Source organism: Talpa europaea (assembly GCF_964194135.1).
Source record: "Talpa europaea genome assembly, chromosome: 1".
NCBI classification, from domain to species: domain Eukaryota; kingdom Metazoa; phylum Chordata; class Mammalia; order Eulipotyphla; family Talpidae; genus Talpa; species Talpa europaea.
Window position 1 is genome coordinate 38,037,712 of NC_140073.1, and position 18,457 is coordinate 38,056,168.

General features: G+C 44.9%; 1 protein-coding gene across 1 annotated transcript; it reads left to right on the top strand.

Moving 5' to 3' along the window:
• Nucleotides 1-8,328: 8,328 nt before the first annotated feature.
• On the top strand, nucleotides 8,329-11,006 carry CALCB (calcitonin related polypeptide beta; the record flags this gene model as incomplete). Its single annotated transcript, XM_084247469.1, has 3 exons — nucleotides 8,329-8,414; nucleotides 8,655-8,792; nucleotides 10,847-11,006. 3 exons carry the CDS (start codon nucleotides 8,329-8,331, stop codon nucleotides 11,004-11,006), a joined length of 384 nt encoding a protein of 127 aa, XP_084103595.1.
• Between the last annotated feature and the right edge of the window lie 7,451 nt (nucleotides 11,007-18,457).

The following is an 18,457-nucleotide window of genomic DNA, read 5'->3' on the forward strand; positions in this document are numbered from 1 at the left end:
CCTGAGGTTCTGACTATGAGGATAGTCAACTGAGTATGAAAAATATTCTCACATGAAAACAATGGACCACGAGCTCAGAAGCACAGCAGTTGGGGTACAGGTGTGGAGGTCAGCAGCCCGCCGGGCTAGCTCAGACCCTTACTCAGGATGCAGCAATGCGCCTGATGTTCTTTTTGATGATGGCAGTGAGTCATCCAGAGGAGGTTATGAGGAGAATATAATGCATTTAAAAGGGCTTCCATCCAAATGGCTTTTAGAAAGGTGTGTTTTCCATATGAAGTATGTTCTAGATACCTGGGAATTTACTTTAGCAGAAACGGGTCACTTTTCTGAGAGAGCTGAATGTAAGAGATTTTGCTCTAATTAGCTTTACAAGAAAGTTTTAAGGACCTATATTTCTACTTCCTTTGCAGTGTGGAGCAATGTTCTCAGATAGGGAGGGAGAGTCAATTTGGGTCCTGTGTGTCTGAGCCAAGAGAGAATTTTAATTATCTCAGAAGAACCCAACCTGAGTAATTCCTTGACGTCATTCACTGAGTCTGTCCACCTCTCCGAGTGACCACTTTGGGTCTGGGCCACCACGCTTTGCTCATTCTCTGGCAGGCACACACAACTCTAAAAATATTCTCTAGAAGGGACCTTTGCAAGTTAGATATTGGCATCTTTATTTTTCTGGGTTTTGGGAAGAGAAACTACCAGGTAAGTGGCCTATGGTGGGGAGTTGGAATCAGTTGAGGTCAAGCACTTAGTGCCTTGAGTGTAACTTTGAGAGCTCTGTAAAGAACATCACTCTTCCCCATTCAGCTAGGATTCTTTTTTTTTTTTCAGTGTTATTAGTTTTTTTTAAATATTTTATTTTATATAATTCTTACATCATTTTTCATCTTTGTACAATGTATGCATTTTCACTTTGGTTATATTCCCCATACAATTGTATCCCCCCCTTATTTTGACTCTAGTTCTTCCTTTTCCCCCCTCCCTAATCCCCCCACCCCCATAGTGTGTCTCTTATTTATAGTTGCTTGTTGATTTTGATTATTACTTTGCATTGATTAGTCTTTTTCCTGGTCTCTTATTTAGGTTTTCTAAATTCCTGCTATGAGTGAGACCATCCAGTATTTATCTTTTTCTTTCTGACTTATTTCGCTGAGCATGATCCCTTCTATCAGCTAGTATTCTTTTTTTTAAAATAAATTTTATTTTTATATTCCCCATACAAATGCAACCCCCTTATTTTGACCCCAATCCCTCCCCTCCCTGCTCCCCACCCCCCATAGAGTGTCTCTGGTTCATAGTTTTTTGTTGATCTTGATTTTCACTTTCTTATAGTTATTCATTTTCCTGGTCCCTTATTTAAGTTTTCTAGATTCCTGCTATGAGTGAGACCATCTGGTATTTTTCTTTTTCTCTCTGGCTTATTTCGCTGAGCATGATCCCTTCCAGCGCCATCCATGTTGCTGCAAATTGCATGTGTTTATCTTTTTTGAACGCTGAGTAATATTCCATAGTGTATATGTACCACATCTTCTTGATCCAGTCACCTATTTTTGGACATTTGGGTTGTTTCCAAATCAGCTAGTATTCTTAACTAGTTTAGCAGAAGGGAAAGCAAAGTCACATTTCTAGGATAATCTCTAGTAGGGCATGGGAAATAAAGAAGCAAGAAACCTAGACAACTTCAGGACTTTGAGTAATTAGTTGCCTCTGCTGGTGGAGTTACAAGATGCACTGAAAATTAAAGCAATTACAGGTCTTGAAAGGCGTAGTTGACCCAAGATTTCCTTCTGAATTCCATTAGTTACATGCTTACCCTCCTGGGTCCCAGAGAAGGCTAGAGAATTACCACAGTGAATGGTAAAACTCTGCTTCCTCCTGTACTCAGCTTATACTCCACCCCCATCCCTATCCAGCTTTCCCGCACAAGAGATTGGAGGATTCATCTCAGGGCAAATGAAAGCCTTGAGAAAAGACTGACAGCTACTTGGAGTTTAGGTTCCCCCCCCCCAATATAATGACAAAGTTGCTCTCCAATGAATTACTTTATATTCTGGTTCATATGTAGAAAATAGACAGTAGGGCCTCTCTGGTGGCGCAGGGGGTTAAACATTGCATTGTAAAGCAATCCGCAGCCTCTGCAGCACATGTTCCATCCCTAGCTGGCCAGAGAGAAACCCACATGGCGAAGCAGACCTCTCCCCTCAGCAGTGTATTTCATCAATCTGCTTGTTCTGTTCCCCACTCTGTCTCTGGTGGATCCTCTCACCCCCTGCATCTCTGGCCTGTACCCCAGATCTTGTATGCATAGATAAATAAATCTTTTAAAAAAAGAAAATAGACAATAGTCACCCCCATTTTCTGATTAGAACTTTTTATCTCCCTGTTATATGTAAATCAGCAGCCACAGAAATGTGAGCGTGGTCTCAAATATGAGATGAATGAAACAAATAACTTATATTTAATAGCTTCACAGAGCTAGGAGAAGAACTTGCAGCAAATAAACAAAAATAGGAGGCTGTTAAATAATACAGAATCAAAAAAAGTCTTGGAAATTGAAAATATGACTGAAAGAATTAAAAAACTTGAAGTTGAGGGCCTCCCCGGTGGCGCAGTGGTTGAGCGCTGGGTTGCGAACCTGCCCGCAGCCTCTGCGGCGCCAGTTCGATCCCCGGCTGCTCCCCAGCCACCGGAGGAGGGTCCCACATGGCGCGCAGACCTCTCCTGCCACCCGCTGCTCCCCTCAGCAGTGTACTTCGGTCCTTCTGCCTGCTCTGCTCCCTGCTCTGGCTCTGGTGAATTCTCTCACCCTCCCACGCTTCTGACTGTACCCAGTGCATGTATAAACAAAACAAACAAATAAATAAATAAACATGCCTCTATAAAATAAAAAAAAATAAAAATAAAAAACTTAAAGTTGAACCAAAAGACTTAAGAGGAAGAAATTATCAAAGAAATAAAGCAAGAAAATTTTCTTGATGTGAAGTACATGAAATCTCAGTACTTTGAACAATAAGTAAAAATAATCCAGAGCAACTTACAAGGGCTCCTTGTCATGCAATTTTGGAATACTTTTGAGAAAATTCAGAGAGGGAGGGAGAAAGGGAGAAAGGAAGAGAGGGAGATATGAGTAGTAGAGCGACATGATCATTGGATGGCGGGTAATTTATAAGGACTCTTGTTAATTATGTAACTATCATTTAAGCATCAGGAGGGAGAGAAAGTTGCGGGGGAGGAAGAGAAAGAGAGAGGAAGCAAAGAGAAAATGAGAGAAGAATCTGGACATAGCTTTCTCATTTCTTCAGTTACTGGAAAAAGCAGATGATAGCGAATACTTTCAAAATTCTCAGTACAATGATTTCCAACCTAGAATACTATTTCCAGAATAGCTATCATACAGTTGAATGTCTTTCACCAACGTGAGAGAGTAATTCAAAAGTAAGGAACAAATAAGGTCTAGGAAGAAATAAACAAGTGACGGGCAGAAAGAAAATTAAACAAATGAAAAGAGAAAATTGCTAGCTAAAAATACCAACTGTACAAGGAAATGTAATCAAAGTACACAATGTAGTTCAACTGGGAATAATATTTATATGGTCTTAATAATATAAACCCTCAATATTTATTTGACAAACAAATAGATAATATTTCTATATTGAAATATGAGTAGTAGAGTGACATGCTTTATTTGGATGGAGGGTAATTTACAAGGACTCTTGTTAGTTATGTAACTGTCATTTAAGCATCAGGAGGACTGGAGTTTGCTTTGTTCACTGTGAATTGATAGTGCCCAGAACAATGGCTGGCATGTAGTAGATCTTCAATAAATATTTTTTGAATGAGTGAAACTTCCATGTAAAGAATATTACTCCTAGGAAATTTGTAAAGAAGAACATATTTCTTTGTTAAAGTCAAGTAAAGATTTCTTTGTTAAGTTAAAATAAATAAAAATGAACTTTAAGCTATAGCATATGGCATCTGCTTCTCTCTAAAATTTTAAGACTAGCATTGTCAAAATTTTAAAGTAATTACCTAAAATAGTTAAACTGAGCATCAAAATATTTGAGGCAATTTAAAAATGAAAGATGTTCCTGGGAAACAATTCTCTGTAAATCCTTATGCTAGTTAGTTTGATTGGATGTGCCCTGAAGCTCAGAACAGTTCCAGGGAAATCAAAATGTAATTTTCTCAGTTTGGAAAACAAATTATTTTATTGACTTTTTCTTTCACTCAGATAATATAGGATGGGATGAGAGAACGGCTCTGTTTTTCTTTTCAAGCTGGTGGACTTCTGAGGGAAGCTTTCAATACTTCCTCTCACATTAGATCCAGAATACCGATTCCTTTTATTAAATCAAAAGAGTTGCATTTTGGATTGGAGATCTGCTTTTCTATCTAATGGATCTAAATTGGGTCTACAGCCCAGTTCCACTTGGCTGCGAATTTACTGCTGACTCTTACGGGAATGCAGCCTTGTAACTGTTCATTCATCCTCTCCCTCACGCCCTTCGTTGAACATTCGCTGTGCACCTACTATACTCAGACACTGGGCAAAGATACCACTAGGAGAGGAATATTAGGCCAAATAATTCTGGGTGCTCAGAGATAAAATGACTGGTCCCATGGGGCACTAGAAAGATATTCAACACTCAGGATTTAAGTATATTTTTGTCCAGATTGGTCTCCGGAAGGGGTGAGCACTCTCGTCTCAAAGCTCAGGGATCTGAGTTCCCAAGGCCTTTTCAGAAACATCTCCTGACTTCAAATGGGCACAAATACTTTCAAACTGTCAGAAAGTTGTCCACGCAGCTCCATGCCTTGGGCAAATAGGGCTGAGCCAGAGGATGGTGCCTGGGTCTCTGGAGAGGAAGCCAACTCACCAGCCCCCAGCATCCAGGTTAGAAACTCGCTATACCCCTTCCCCTGCCAGTACTTACTTTCTAGTCTTTGGGAAGGCTAAATCCCAACACAGTCCTGGTCCCTTTACCACACAGTGCACTACTGCTACTTCCTCCACACTGGGGCCCTGGGGATCCAGAGTTTGGCATTGCGAACATTCTCTAGTCCCTCCCCCTGCCCAACTCCAACGCTGGCCCAGTGATTCCTACACCTTTGCAGTCTGCAGCCCTTTTCCCTGGCCAGAATCGTGAAGAGACACAAGTCTCCCCTCGTACCGCAGGACTTCGGGAGGAAGAGCCCCCTGGGCGTTCAGTTTGGGTTTCCCTCGTTCGAGCTAAAAGTCAGCCCAAAAATTGGGGCGCAGAGATACTTTTCCATTGCTATAGAGGAGTTCCTTACAGAGGACAGCTTCCTGGTAAGTGATTACAAAGGTCCTGGAAGTTCTCCTGCCCTGCTTCGGGTCCGTTCCAGGTGCCACGCGATGTTCCCGAGGGTGGGGTGGGGGTTGGCTCCCGGAGGCGCGGTCCCTGTGCACTCTGCGTGCCCGCGTAGCAGGCTGGGGGTGGGGATCTGCCCTGTCGATAGTCTTTGGAGGGTGTTATCTGAGTTCCAATTGCCCACGTGCTGGAGGCACAGCCTGTACTCGCCCTCAAGTAGATCGTGCCACAGAAAACACGAAGACTTGGACGTCCCCCGAGCTCCTTTCTGAACTTCAGAGGCAATAGGCACCAGCCCCGGGGATCCCACGAGCTTCTGAATTCTCTCCTCGCCTTGCACCCCAGGAAGAGCCTTCTCGAGCTCTGGAGGAGACGGCTGGCACGTTCGTCGCAGGGCTTGTTCGAGGCCCCGAGGGTGGGCGGTTTCTCTCCATACTTCCCCACTTCCCCCAACTCCAGCCCACTCTGCGCTCCTGCTCCTTCAACCACAGTTGGGTTCTTCTCCCGACACTACGGCGCGCAGCGCCGACTCCCAGAACTCGACTTTGCTTAACAGAAAAAGAAGCAGCTGAGTTCCTGTGCATGGAGGTGTGTGCGTGTGTGTATGCACTTGTGTATGTGTGGGGGCGCCCTGGGGGTGGGGGGCACTGTAACCCCTGAGTCTATAAAAGTGCCTGTTTCTCAGGGCAGAAACACGTGGGGGTGCGTTCGGGTCTGGGCGAGGCTGGCGGGCGTGGGTGCGCGAGAACTCTTCTGCGAACAGTTGGCGAGGGCGTGTACGCTGCAGTGGGCGCGGCGTCTTGGGGAAGGCGGGTGCGCGCGTGCGAAGGGCGGAGCGCCTGGCTGGGCTCCAGAAGTGAGTGCGGGACGCGCGCCCCGCGGCAAGTGTGAGTGCGCACACCGCGCGTCTGCAGTGGCGAGGGGTGTGAGGGGTGTATGTGTGTGTGTGTGTGTGTGTGTGTGTAAGTCCGAAGGCTGACCTTTGGGCTTGCGCACCAGCTCTCCTTCGCGGGTCGGCGCTGGACCCTGGCCAGCTTAGCAATCAAGCTGTTCTCCCAGAGAAGAGGGCGGGGATCTGGGGAGAGGCCGGTCGGGCACCGGCAGTCCCCTTCCCGCAGCTTGGCAAACAGGAGCCAGAGGCGTTGGACAGCTGCGTAAATCAAATCAGTGGAGGGTGCCCCTTTGGATGGGGGGATTTGGAACCCGAAGTTGAGGATGGGGCGTTTGAATGGATGCCTAGCCCCTGTGCACGCAGTACCAGTTAAACCCCTTCTGCGACCCTCTCCTCCAATTCTGCTCCTCCCAGAGGAAAGAGGCGAGGAGATTTGGCTGCCAGATTGGAAGCCAAACAACTTTGCAGTCCCTGGAAGCAGGCGCCGGGAGGGAAGGTTTTGATGGTGGGGGGTGGGTGGGGGAGATGTGGAGACAGAATATCCTGTGAACTGCCAAAGGGAGCAACCTTTCAAGGCCTCTCTCCCCCACATACCCCTCCATCGCGGTGGGTTATTTCACCTGAGATCCCCTTAGAAACCAGGACTACTGTCAACTTCTCGAGGGTCCCGAACTGGCATGGCAGAAGAGTGTAGGAGCCTGGAGAAAGTGCGAGAACCTCTGGCCCCATGTACAGTCCGTTGTTCCAAACTCTTCCCGACTTGCTCCCACTTTCCGGACGTCGAAGGCCCTCCACCCTCTCCCAGCCTTCCAACTCTCCAAGCAATGACCTCATTGCAAATGACAGCCGGGAGCGGACGGCTCCCCTCCCTAGTGACTCGGTGCGGGGAGCAAGATAAATGACGCAATCGGAACTGGTTGGGTCCTGGCCACTTTGGATTGGCCGCGCCGACTCGTGGGGACCCCCCTCCCGCCCTCACTGGAATAAGAGCAGAGAGCTCCGCGGAGCAGACGCCCACAACAGGCGTTGTGTCCAAACGGGTGGACCCGCGGCACGCTCTTCTGAAACTCGAGTAGCCAGGTGAGGAACTTTTTACTCTGCTTTGGAATAGTTTTGGCAGTTTATTTCATTTGCCTGCCTGCCTGTCTTGCTTCTCACAGCCATTCCGACTCACCTGCAGCCAGGTGCTCCTAGCTCCCTGTCCCGCTCGGGAGAAGGTGGATGGTTGGGACTATCAGCTCCTTTACTCTCAATTAGCTCCAGTGGGTGCTAACAAGCACCCTCGGTCTTCATTTGGGCGCTATAAAGTGCCTGCGGCCCGCGTTGGTGCCGGTGGGAGCGCAGCATCCTACCAGAGTTTGGGCTGGGCGTGCCCTGCGCAGTCTGTGTCCTCATGGATCACGCTTGGTTCCTTGGACCTGGATCCCTGAGCCTTCGCGGTTGGCGCCTCCAGCCCGTGAGCATCCCTGGGACGTGGCTGCGAACCCGGGGCAGTGCAGCGGCGGTGCTAGCGCCCGGCATCTGTCGCTCAGCAGAGGCTGAACTCCTTTGGGCAGAGCCCAGAGACCCTCATAACCGGCTCCTAGAATTTATCCCCAAATCCATCCCCACAGGCTGACGTTAGGGTTCCTGTCCATTTTACCCTTCCTAACTTCCCTGCACGTTTTGGCCCGAGGTGTAGACCAGAGGAAGGGAGTCCTAGATTTCTCAGTCCCTGAGAAGACAGGTGCAGTGGGAGAGCAAGGACAAAAGGGTGGGTCCGTGTCTGGTGTCCGCAGAGGGCAAAAGATGTGGCTCTATTGTATGCATGCGCATCTGTGTGGCGTTTCCCTAACTTTCCACTGAGCTGAAGCAGCCTTCCTGCCCCGCCTCCAAACCCCAGGACACTTGTTCCTGCTCCACCAGGCTGCAAAGTATCTTTTGATATTCACATCAGTCCGTTCTGCACAAGAACAGAACTCGGGAGGCTTGAGGAGGTGGGGCAACTTGCCTGAGGTCAGAAGGCCTTTGTGGCAGAACCGGTACTGGAACCCAGGTCTGTGCGCCCTGGAAGGTGCTTGATCTAGGTGGAGAAGTAACATCGTTCTCCCTTTACAGAGAGGCATCATGGGCTTCGGAAAGTCCTCCCCCTTCCTGGCTTTCAGCATCTTGGTCCTGTGCCAAGCAAGCAGTCTCCAGGCTGCGCCATTCAGGTGAGAGAGCCTGAAGCCCGGAGAGCACTCCCCTTCCACTGCCCCTGGGGTCAAGCAGTTCTGTAACTTTAATATTCCAGCATCGTGAGGGACACTCTAGGGAGGATGCTGTCCATGAGCCCTGGGGCCGGGAGTCAGGGAGGCCACATTTTCAGGGAAAGTCACGGAGAACTGGAAACCTGGCTGGGGAGGAGGTAGAAGTGGGGCTCAGAACCTGTTGGATTTGCTTCCCCTCTTCAGGACGGCTTTGGAGAGCCTCCCAGACCCAGCTTCACTCAGTGAGAAAGAGGGGCGCCTCCTGCTGGCTGCACTGGTGAAGGCCTATGTGCAGAGGAAGACCAATGAGCTGGAGGATGAGCAGGAGACTGAGGGCTCCAGGTAAGGCTCCTCACTCCTCACGTAGGAGTGGCCATAGTGGACATAGTCCACAGTAGGAGTGGACATAGTCCAGAAAGGTAGGAAAAACAGCATTTGCTCAGGAGTACAGCGGACTGGCCTTCACCAGGACCTGAGACTCTGCCTCCGTCAGGGTCCTTGGAAGAGGTCCAGGTACAGCTGGAGGGACTGTGGCTAGACATGAACATGATCCACTTCTGAAAGATATTAGGAAAAGAAATGTGGAGACGTGGACTCACTCAGGGACTTGGTGTTGCCCTACGGAGAAGTCCTCCCAGCATTGGCTGAATTAGTACTGGAAAGCGTGGATCCAGGGGATGGACCCAGCATATCTTGGGATGTTCTAGAAATTTAATGTGTGTGTGTTGTTCTCCCACACCTGCAAGGGACCTTCATTTTTCATTTGCAAGGTGAAGCCACAGGCTGTGCAGGGGGTGGGCTCAAGGAGAGCAGTGTCTGAGGTAGGTGTGGGGACCTTTGGCTGTGCAGGACGCTGCAGATGTGCATGTTGCCACGGTGCTGAGGGAACACCCTTGCCCAATTCTACCTCCCTGAGCACCCTGAGCTTGGAGCACATCCCAGCCCCTGGCCTGGCCCCAGCAGTGTCTGGGCAGTGGAACTTGTTGCACCTGCATCCACCCTGAGAACCTCTCTGCAGAGCACAAAGGACTGAGCAGCATGAGGAAGGCCAGAAAAGGCCACCCCTCCCCACCGCAGCCTACCCACCCTGCCCTGGCTCTGCATGCCTCCCAGTTCTCCCCATGGAGGAGGTGTGAGCTGCCCTCCTGCCTGCCCCTCCTGTCCCTGCTCAAATTGTTCCTTCTCTAGTCATACCCTCTGCATGACTGCCCGTAGCTGCATGGTATTGTCTGGCATGGTTTTCTCCCTGCAGCCTGGACGGCTCAAAGCTAAGCGGCGCAGTGGTCTGAGTACCTGTGTGCTGGGCACGTACGCCAAGGACCTGAACAACTTTCATACGTTCTCTAGCATCGGCTTTGGGCCTGAAACACCTGGCAAGAAAAGGGCCATAGCCAGAAGTTTGGAGCTGGACCACTTCCCCAATTGGGGGTGCCCCAGGATGCCAACTGAACACCTTCTGCTCCTTCCTGAGTTCCTCTCTTGCTCCTATTGGTGAACCTTAATGCATGTAGATTGCACCCTAATTGCTCTTGAAGCTGGTATTGGTAGCTTTGCTTAAGACAGAGTGTTGGGAACTGCAGGATGTAAGGAAAGAGAGCAGGAGTCAGAGAGGTTAGACATAAGAATAAGGGACGTTTCTAAGACTCAGAAGATTTCATGGCAAAGTCCTCCAATTCCTGCTTCATCTCTCATGTCTTATCACTGATTGATAAACCTATTTCCTGAAAGGATTTGCTCTGTGCTGGTCATGACTCTGGTCCCTGCCCAAGATGTGAGAGTGCCCAGAGCCCAGGTAAAATTAGCTTTAGCCTCAGGGTAACTGGACACCTGTTGACAGATTTGGTGACAGGGCTTGGTAAGTGGTACCTGTGAATGAGCTCTGGCATCCAGAACAGATGTGCTGAGGAACAGGTAAGTCCCTCTGGGGGTGGGGCTGAGGGCGATGCGGCAATCGCTGTTTTCTGAATCTTTTCCAGGTAAGTCTTCAGAGAGTTTTAATGTCCCCATGGAGAGTGGTCTTGTCGGTGCCAAGGCTGTGGTGCAGTCTCTGTATGTACCCTGTGTATATTGGGGTGGGACTGGGCTTTTACTGACCACTCCTTCCTGCTTCCAAAGGAACTGTTTCAAAGGGATGGCAAGTGCAGGGTGTCAGCATGCGCCCCACAGCTTAGAACTGGGTTTTTTTCATGCAAGTCTGTGGGCAGGGCTCCTAGCAAAGACTGCCAGATCATTTCTCCTAACAGCTTTCATAATTGCATTTAGGAGAAATGCTTTTTCTTAAGTGGCACGCAGAAGAGCTGCAATCCTCTTTATGAACATCCCAGGGGGCAGACTCCTCCCCCAGACCCCACCCTCTCACTGACCAGTTTTCTCTCTTTCCCCATCCTGCCCACCAGCGTCACTGCCCAGAAGAGGTCCTGCAACACTGCCACCTGTGTGACCCACCGGCTGGCAGGCTTGCTGAGCAGATCTGGGGGCGTGGTGAAAAGCGACTTTGTGCCCACGGATGTGGGCTCCGAAGCCTTTGGCCGTCGCCGAAGGGACCTTCAGGCCTGAGCTGCTGAATAACTCAAGGAAGAAGGTGACTGCCCTTGAGCTGTCAGATGGGAGGGAGAAGGGGGTTGGAGGTGACACCCACATTTTGAAACCCACTGGACTTGGTAGTTTCTTCGGGTCTCTTCTCTCCAATTACATTCTTCTTCCTGAGCCAGTGAGTTCTTTCTAACTCAGCTAGGCAATATAGCACTAGGATAGGCTGCAGAGATCATCGCCATCTTTCTGAGAAGAGAAATGAAAAAAAAATTGGCACATTTATAACGGGAGGGCAAAGCTTAGCCAAGGCCACTGGTTGTTAATGAACCAAGGTTCAGAAAGCACTCACCTCTTGACCAGCACTCACAGAGCCAGGTCATGGGCTGTAGTCATGATGCTACTGCCAATGTCAGCAGTGACTGTTGAATTGTTTTTCTCATCATTTGCCTTAAAAGTCTGCTGACACCTCATAGTCATAATTTATAAATGCTGTTTAAAGAAGGCCTTCCTGTTCTTTTTAGTAATAATTGTGATTATTCTGTTGACATGCTTAATTTTTTTCCTCCTCTTTCTCTTCCTCCTCCTCCTTCTACCTCTTCATTTATATATTTTTTCTTCTCAGGTTACCATGAAGCTGAACTCACCACTTCTATTTATTTTTGTTGAGAACAACTTGGGGAGAAGGCTCCGTGGAAGATATACCTGTTTGCATCCTAATAGATACTGAATAAAAGCACCTTTGTCACTTGAAAGGAATGAAACTGAATGCAAAATAAGCTAATTCCATATTTATTGTGCATCCTTTTTATATTTGATTTTTTTTGTGTGCAGGAAATGTATTGACATCTCTCATCAGCTTATCTGGTAGCAAGTTGGTTCTCTGAGAGCTACCCTGTTGGTTATGCAGCTCTGCCAAACCTAGGGGACATGAGCCACTGCCTCTGTGGTCTCTGGCACACAGGGTGATGGGGATGCTATGCCTTGTCATGTAAGAACATGATGGTATTTTTGTTTAAGCCCATGTCAATATTGTGCATTTGTGAACTTCATCAAGATTAAAAACATATTTTGGATATACTTGTTTCAAAATCTTGGTGATTCATTTCTACTTGTTTTCCTAGGCAATAAAAACAATAGTGACACTTTTGAGTGCTTACTATGGGCCAGATGATGTTCCAAGACCATACTTCATGCCTACAACTCATTTATTCTTCATGACAGTTCCATGGGAGTGATACTATTCATATTTCTACTTCGCAACTGAGGAAATGGAGGCACAGAGACGTGTAACCCAAGGTCACACAGATGGTTAGTGGCAGACCTCGATTTTGGTATCTAGAGTTTATAGTTGAAACCACTGTCACTAATTGTTTCTCACAATAGCTCCTGAGGTTAACAGAGACCTGTGAGCTATTCTTTGACCTAACTACATCACATTGTAGACCCTCAGATTTTGAAAACAAGTGGAAGATTTTAAGCACACAAATAACCTATTCTTTATATACTAGAGCGAATTCCTTCTATGCAGAGTTTGGCACTGTACTAAATGTTTTGTGTCCCACCAACATTTGATGTTGAAACCTTAACTGCATAGTGGTAGTATTAGGAGGCGGGGACTGAGGGCTGCGATTATGTCATCAGGGTGAGCCTTTCATGGGTGGGATTAGTGCCCTGACAAGCAAAGCCTGGGAGAACTTCCTTACTCCCTCTGCTGTGAGTGGTTACAGTGAGAAGTCTGCTATCCATGAGGGAGTGGGCCCTCGCCAGACACTGAATCTGTGGGTGCCTTCATCTTGGACTTCCTAGCTTTCAGAACTGTAAGAAGTAAACATTTGTTGCTTCTAAGATAACTAATATGTAGTATATTTTTATAAGATTTTTATTTTTATTTATTTATGCATATACAAACTACGGTGTAGACCAGAAGTGGTGGTGGGGGGGTGAGAAGATTCACCAGACACAGAGTGGGGAGTAGAACAGGCAGAGCTACTGAAATACACTGCTGAGGGGAGCAGCGGGCGAGGCAGGAGAGGTCTGCTGTGCCATGTGGGTCAGCTCTCTGGCAGGGGATCAAACACAGGCTGCAGTAGCTGGGGAGAGCTTCGTAGCGCTGAGACTTTAACACCTGTGCCAGCCACCAGGGAGGCCCTTAATTTGTGGTTTTTTGTTATACTGCTGAAGACATTTGGCTTCACAATGACCAATTTATAGTCAATGTTGTTACATTTATACATCATTAACTCCCCTTCCTCCATGGTTTGATATGCTATAAATATTTCCCCATGTCTCTCTAAGCCAGAAGGATTCTTTAAATATAAACAGAATTCCATTTAACAACTAAAATAAATTATCAGTAATTACCAAATTCTTTAATATCTCATCAGTCATGGTTCAAATTCCTCAAAAATGTATGTTAGACATATATCATGTATGTAATATGCTTTAAGGCTCTTCTAACCTAGAGGGAGGGCCCCTCTCATCACTTTTTTCCCTTCTTGTAATTTGTTTGTTGGAGACATTAGATCCAATAGAATTTTCCACACTGTGAAATCTCCACCCCCCCACACCTCCCCACAACAAGGTAAAATTTTATTACCTTAGGTAAAACTGTTACCAAAGTAATAGTTTTTTTTCACTTGACTTCTACTTTTTGAAATTAATTAAGCACCATTGTTGTGCATTTTGCTAATATTTTGACAATATTGGATTTCTCCCCTTAGGTGTGGTCGTTATAGCTCTCCCATACCAATGCACCCATAGTCCTCCACCATAGTCCTTTGTGTTCCCCTGCTCCTGTTCTTATCCCTCCCACTCTATCCACCTCTGAACCTCCCCTCTTGGATGCCTCCGGTGTATGGTTAGTTTTCAAGAGTTGATGTTGAAGTTTGTCTTTTTTTGATCCTTTGTTTGGTTTCTCTATATTCCACATATAAGTGACACCATCTGGTATTTATCTTTCTTCTACTGACTTATTTCACTTAGCATAATCTCTTCCAGCTCCATCCATGCTACTGCAAACGACATGAGTTCATCTTTTTTGATCGATGTGTAGTATTCCATTGTGTATCTATACCATATCTTCTTGATCCATTTATCCGTTTTTGAATATTTAGGTTGTTTCCATATCTTGGCTATTGTAAATAGTGCTGCAATAAACATAGGCATGCAGGTGTCCTTTTGAATTAGTGTTTTTGTGTTCTTTGGGTAGATTTCAGATTGTAAATTTTGATGACTGCATTCCTGTGGGGACTCAAATGGTCTTCTTTATTCTGTATTTCTTGTGTGCCCTCAGATCTAGAGTGGGAGAGGGGAAAGAGAAGTAGGAGAAGGCATCAGAGAATTAACGGAGAGGACAAATCAATAGGACTTTGTAGGGAATAGGAAAGACTTTGCCTTTCTATCAGTCAAGTTCTAGTTGTAAAATAGAAAGCACATTGTCATTTTAGCAGAAAGAATAAGATAAGAAATTGACTTAAGAGGTTGGCACAGAAAGGCAAAGGTGAGACTATAGACTGGTGCAGCTATCTTGGAAAGTGATATGGATTTACCTTAAAAAACTAAAAACTGAAATAATCTGTGGCCCAGTTAATCCCACTTGTGGGCATCTCTCCACAGAACATGATACTATCAATACAAAAAATTATATGCAATGCTTATTGTAGCATTATTTATAATAGTTGGGACATGGAAACAACCTAAATACCCAGTGACAGAGGATGGGATCAAGAAGATGTGGTATATCCACACAATGGAATATTATTCATCCGTAAGGGAAGATGAAATGTTACTATTTACAGCAAAACGGAAAGAATTTAAGGGAATTATGTGCAATAAGGCAAGTCCAAATGACAAAGACAAATATTTTGGATGTTTATACAACAGATGATTTGACAAAGCAAAATACTATGAAAGTGAGTAGACACTAATAAAATAGTGAGGTTTCTGGCAAGAGGGAGGAGAGAGAAAGGCCAAAGGGGTATAAGGGATGGTGGTGAGAAAAAAAGGGAAGGCAAAAGAAAACAAGTGGTAGCTGGAGATAGAAAGGGAAGGGCATGGCTACCATACACAGGCAAGAGGACAAAGGGACCTGGAGGAGGCTTCTCAGACCCCTGAGAATGGCGGAGGCTGAGGTTGCTGTCTGTGAAGGGGCACAACAAAATCATTCTTGAAATATGGGCGGGCCTCCCCGGTGGTGCAGCGGGTTGAGTGGGTTGAGCGTAGCGCTGTGAAGCTGTCCTTAGCCTCTGCAGCGTGGGTTTGATTCCCGACTGGCCAGGGAGATACCACACAGCAGACCGTCTTGTCTGTTCTGCTCCCCACTCTGTCTCTGGTGAATCCTCTTTCTCTCCCGCGCCTCTGGCCTGTACACCAGCTCTTGTATAAATAAATAAATCTTAAAAAAATAGAAATATGGGAAAACAAAATTGGAAGCTGGATCCAATGTCCTTGCCTAAGTAAAGAAATCCTGTGTAATGCCAACAGAGTGAGAAATTAAAATAGGAAGGAGCAAGTGTCTTCTTCATGCCCTCTTCTCCCCTTTTAGCACCTATAACTGCCAGAAGCTAATGGGGACCTACTTGAAAAAGAAAACTGTGGTTTACAGAGTGCCAGTCCCAGTATCTCTTTTAAATTCACCTGCAGAAAAGTTCATTCTTTTTGGTGTAGAGTCCTATGAGTTTTGACAAATACACTGAATTATGTAAGCATCGCAAATAAAAATACAAAACTGTTTCATCATGCCCCTAAATTCCCCCATGTCCCTTCAATCCTCAGTCACTCCAGCTACTGTTAGGGTGTCAGTCTGTATAATTGTGATTTCTCCAGAATGTCATACAACTGGAATTAATATCTAGTTTTGAGTCTGACTTCTTTTGCTTAGTGTAATACATTCAAGATTTATCCATCTTGTTGCTTCTATGAACAGTTTGGTTCTTTTCATTGCTTGCTGGGCAGTGTTATGTTGTAGGGATATATTAGGGTTGAATCCATTTATCCATTTAGGGACATGGGTTGTTTCCAGCTTTGGTATTCATGAATAGAGCTGGTATACACTTTGGGTATAAATTTTTGTGTGAAGTGTATTGGCCAAATGGAGTCCCACAGAAAATAAGTAGATGTCCTGGCCCCAGGCAACTGTCAATGTTAGCTTAGTTGGATAAAGGATCTTTGCTAGTTAATTAAGTTAAAGATTTTAAAATGGGTGTATCCTGGAGTCTCCAAATGGAACTTCAATTTGGTGGTGTGCACTTAAAAGGGACAGAGTGAGAAAAAAGACACACAGAGAAGTGAAGTCAGAGGTATAATGTGATGTCAGAGGTATAATGTGATGCCAGAGGTATAATGCCACAACCAGAGAAGCTAAGCCACCAAGCAACCATCAGAAGCTAGAAGAGGCAATGAATGGATTCCCTTCCAGGCTTTCTGGAGAGAGTGTGCCACGTCACCTAGATTTGGACTTGTGGCCTCCTGAACAATGAAGGAATAAATTTCTGTTGTTTTAAGAAGCCAAGATTGTGGTAATTTGTTACAGTATCCCTAGGAAGGCAATATAATAAATTTTCATTTATTTTGTGTAAATACGTGGCAATGGAATTACTGAGTCATTTGAAAGTGCACATATGTAATATATATATATATATTTCCTAAAAAGTCTTATTCTTGCAATTACTTTTAAATCTTTGCTCATATATATTTACATTTCTGATAATTGCTACCAAACAGTCTGTCTTAAAAACAAACAGAAAACAAATATTCTGTCTTAGTATTATATATTCTGCTCATTATTGCATGTAATATAACACAGTTGTATTGCTTAACAAAGTAAACAAAAAAGTAATTACAGAAACTTTGAAAGGTCAAGATATGAAAAATGATTTCAATAAGACTGATTCAACCATTATGATTTGTTTATATTGCCTTCCTTTTATATGCATATTTTACATAGTTTTATACTAGATTACACTGCATTTTTTTTTTAGAGAGACCTTTTAAGAGCAGTTTTAAGTTTACAACAAAAACTGAGAGGGGCAGAGATTTCTATATATTCTCTTCCCTTGCACATGTCCAGCCTTCCTTATTGTCAACATCACCCACCAGAATAGTATATATATTTTTAACCACAGATGAGCCTACATCGATGCATTATAATCACCCAAAGTCTATGGTTTATCTTAGAGTTCTCTGCTGGTGGTGTACAGTTTATGGGTGTGGAAATATCCATCCATCCATATCCATCCAATGAACACATAGAGTGTTCATTGTCCTAAAAATCTGTGCTCTGCTTGTATCTATGTTCTCCCCTCTGCTCACCTGGCAACCACTAGTTTTTTCATGGTTTTGCCTTCTTCAGAATGTCATAGAGTTGGGATCATATACTATGACATTTTCACTCAATAAGATGCATTTACTTTTATGTCTTTTAAGGCTTGATAGCTCATTTCTTGTTAGTGCTGAATAGTATTCCACTGTCTGAGTATACCAGTTTATTCAGCTATTGAAGGACAGCTTGGTGGCTTCTAAGTTTTGGCAAGTATGAACAAAACTGCTATAAACACTGTGTGCAGGTTTTTGTGGAGACAAGTGTTCAACTCCTTTGTATCAACTCCACAGAGTGCTGTTGCTGAATACTACAGTAAGAGTATGTCTAGTTTGGTAAGAAACCACCAAAAAGGCTTCCAAAGTGTCTCATAACCTTTTTGCATTCCTAACAGCAATGAATGACAGCTTCTGTTGTTTCATAACTTGCCAGCATTTGCCACAATCAGGGTTTTGGATTTTGGTCATTCTAATAGGTGTGTAGTAGTATCTCCTTGTTTTAATATGCATTTTCTTGATGACATATGATAGGAAGAATATTTTCACTTGCTTAATTGAAATCTGTACATCTTTGGTGCAGTGTTTGTTATGCATAGCTTTTGGTCTATGTTTTAAGTTTCAAGACCTCTTTGTATATTTTGGAAAGCAGTCCTTTCCCAGATGTGTCTTCTACAAGTATTTTCTCTTAGCATATGACTTGCATATAAATTCTTTTGATACTGCCTTCTGCAGAGCAAAGGTTTTAATTTTGATCAAGTCCAGCTTATCAATTATTTCTCTCATGAATCATGTATTAGTGTTATCTAAAAAGGCATCATCCGACCAAAGGTCATTTAGGTTTTCTCCTGTGTTGTCATAAAGGAATTTTACATTTTGGCTTATGAGCTATTTCAGTTAATTTTTGTGAAATATTTGTGTCTAGATTCATTGTCTTATATGTGGATGTCCAGTAGTTTCAGCACCATTCATTGAAGAAACTCTTTCCTTCATTTTACTCCTTTTGCTCCTTTGTCAAAGATCCATTGGCAATATTTATGGGCTTTTCTTTCTGGGTTCTTTATTCTATTCCACTGATCTTTTGGCTGTTCCCTCTCCAACACCACGCCGTCTTGATTACTGTAGCTTTTCTTTAAAAAAATATATATTTATTTATTTATGCA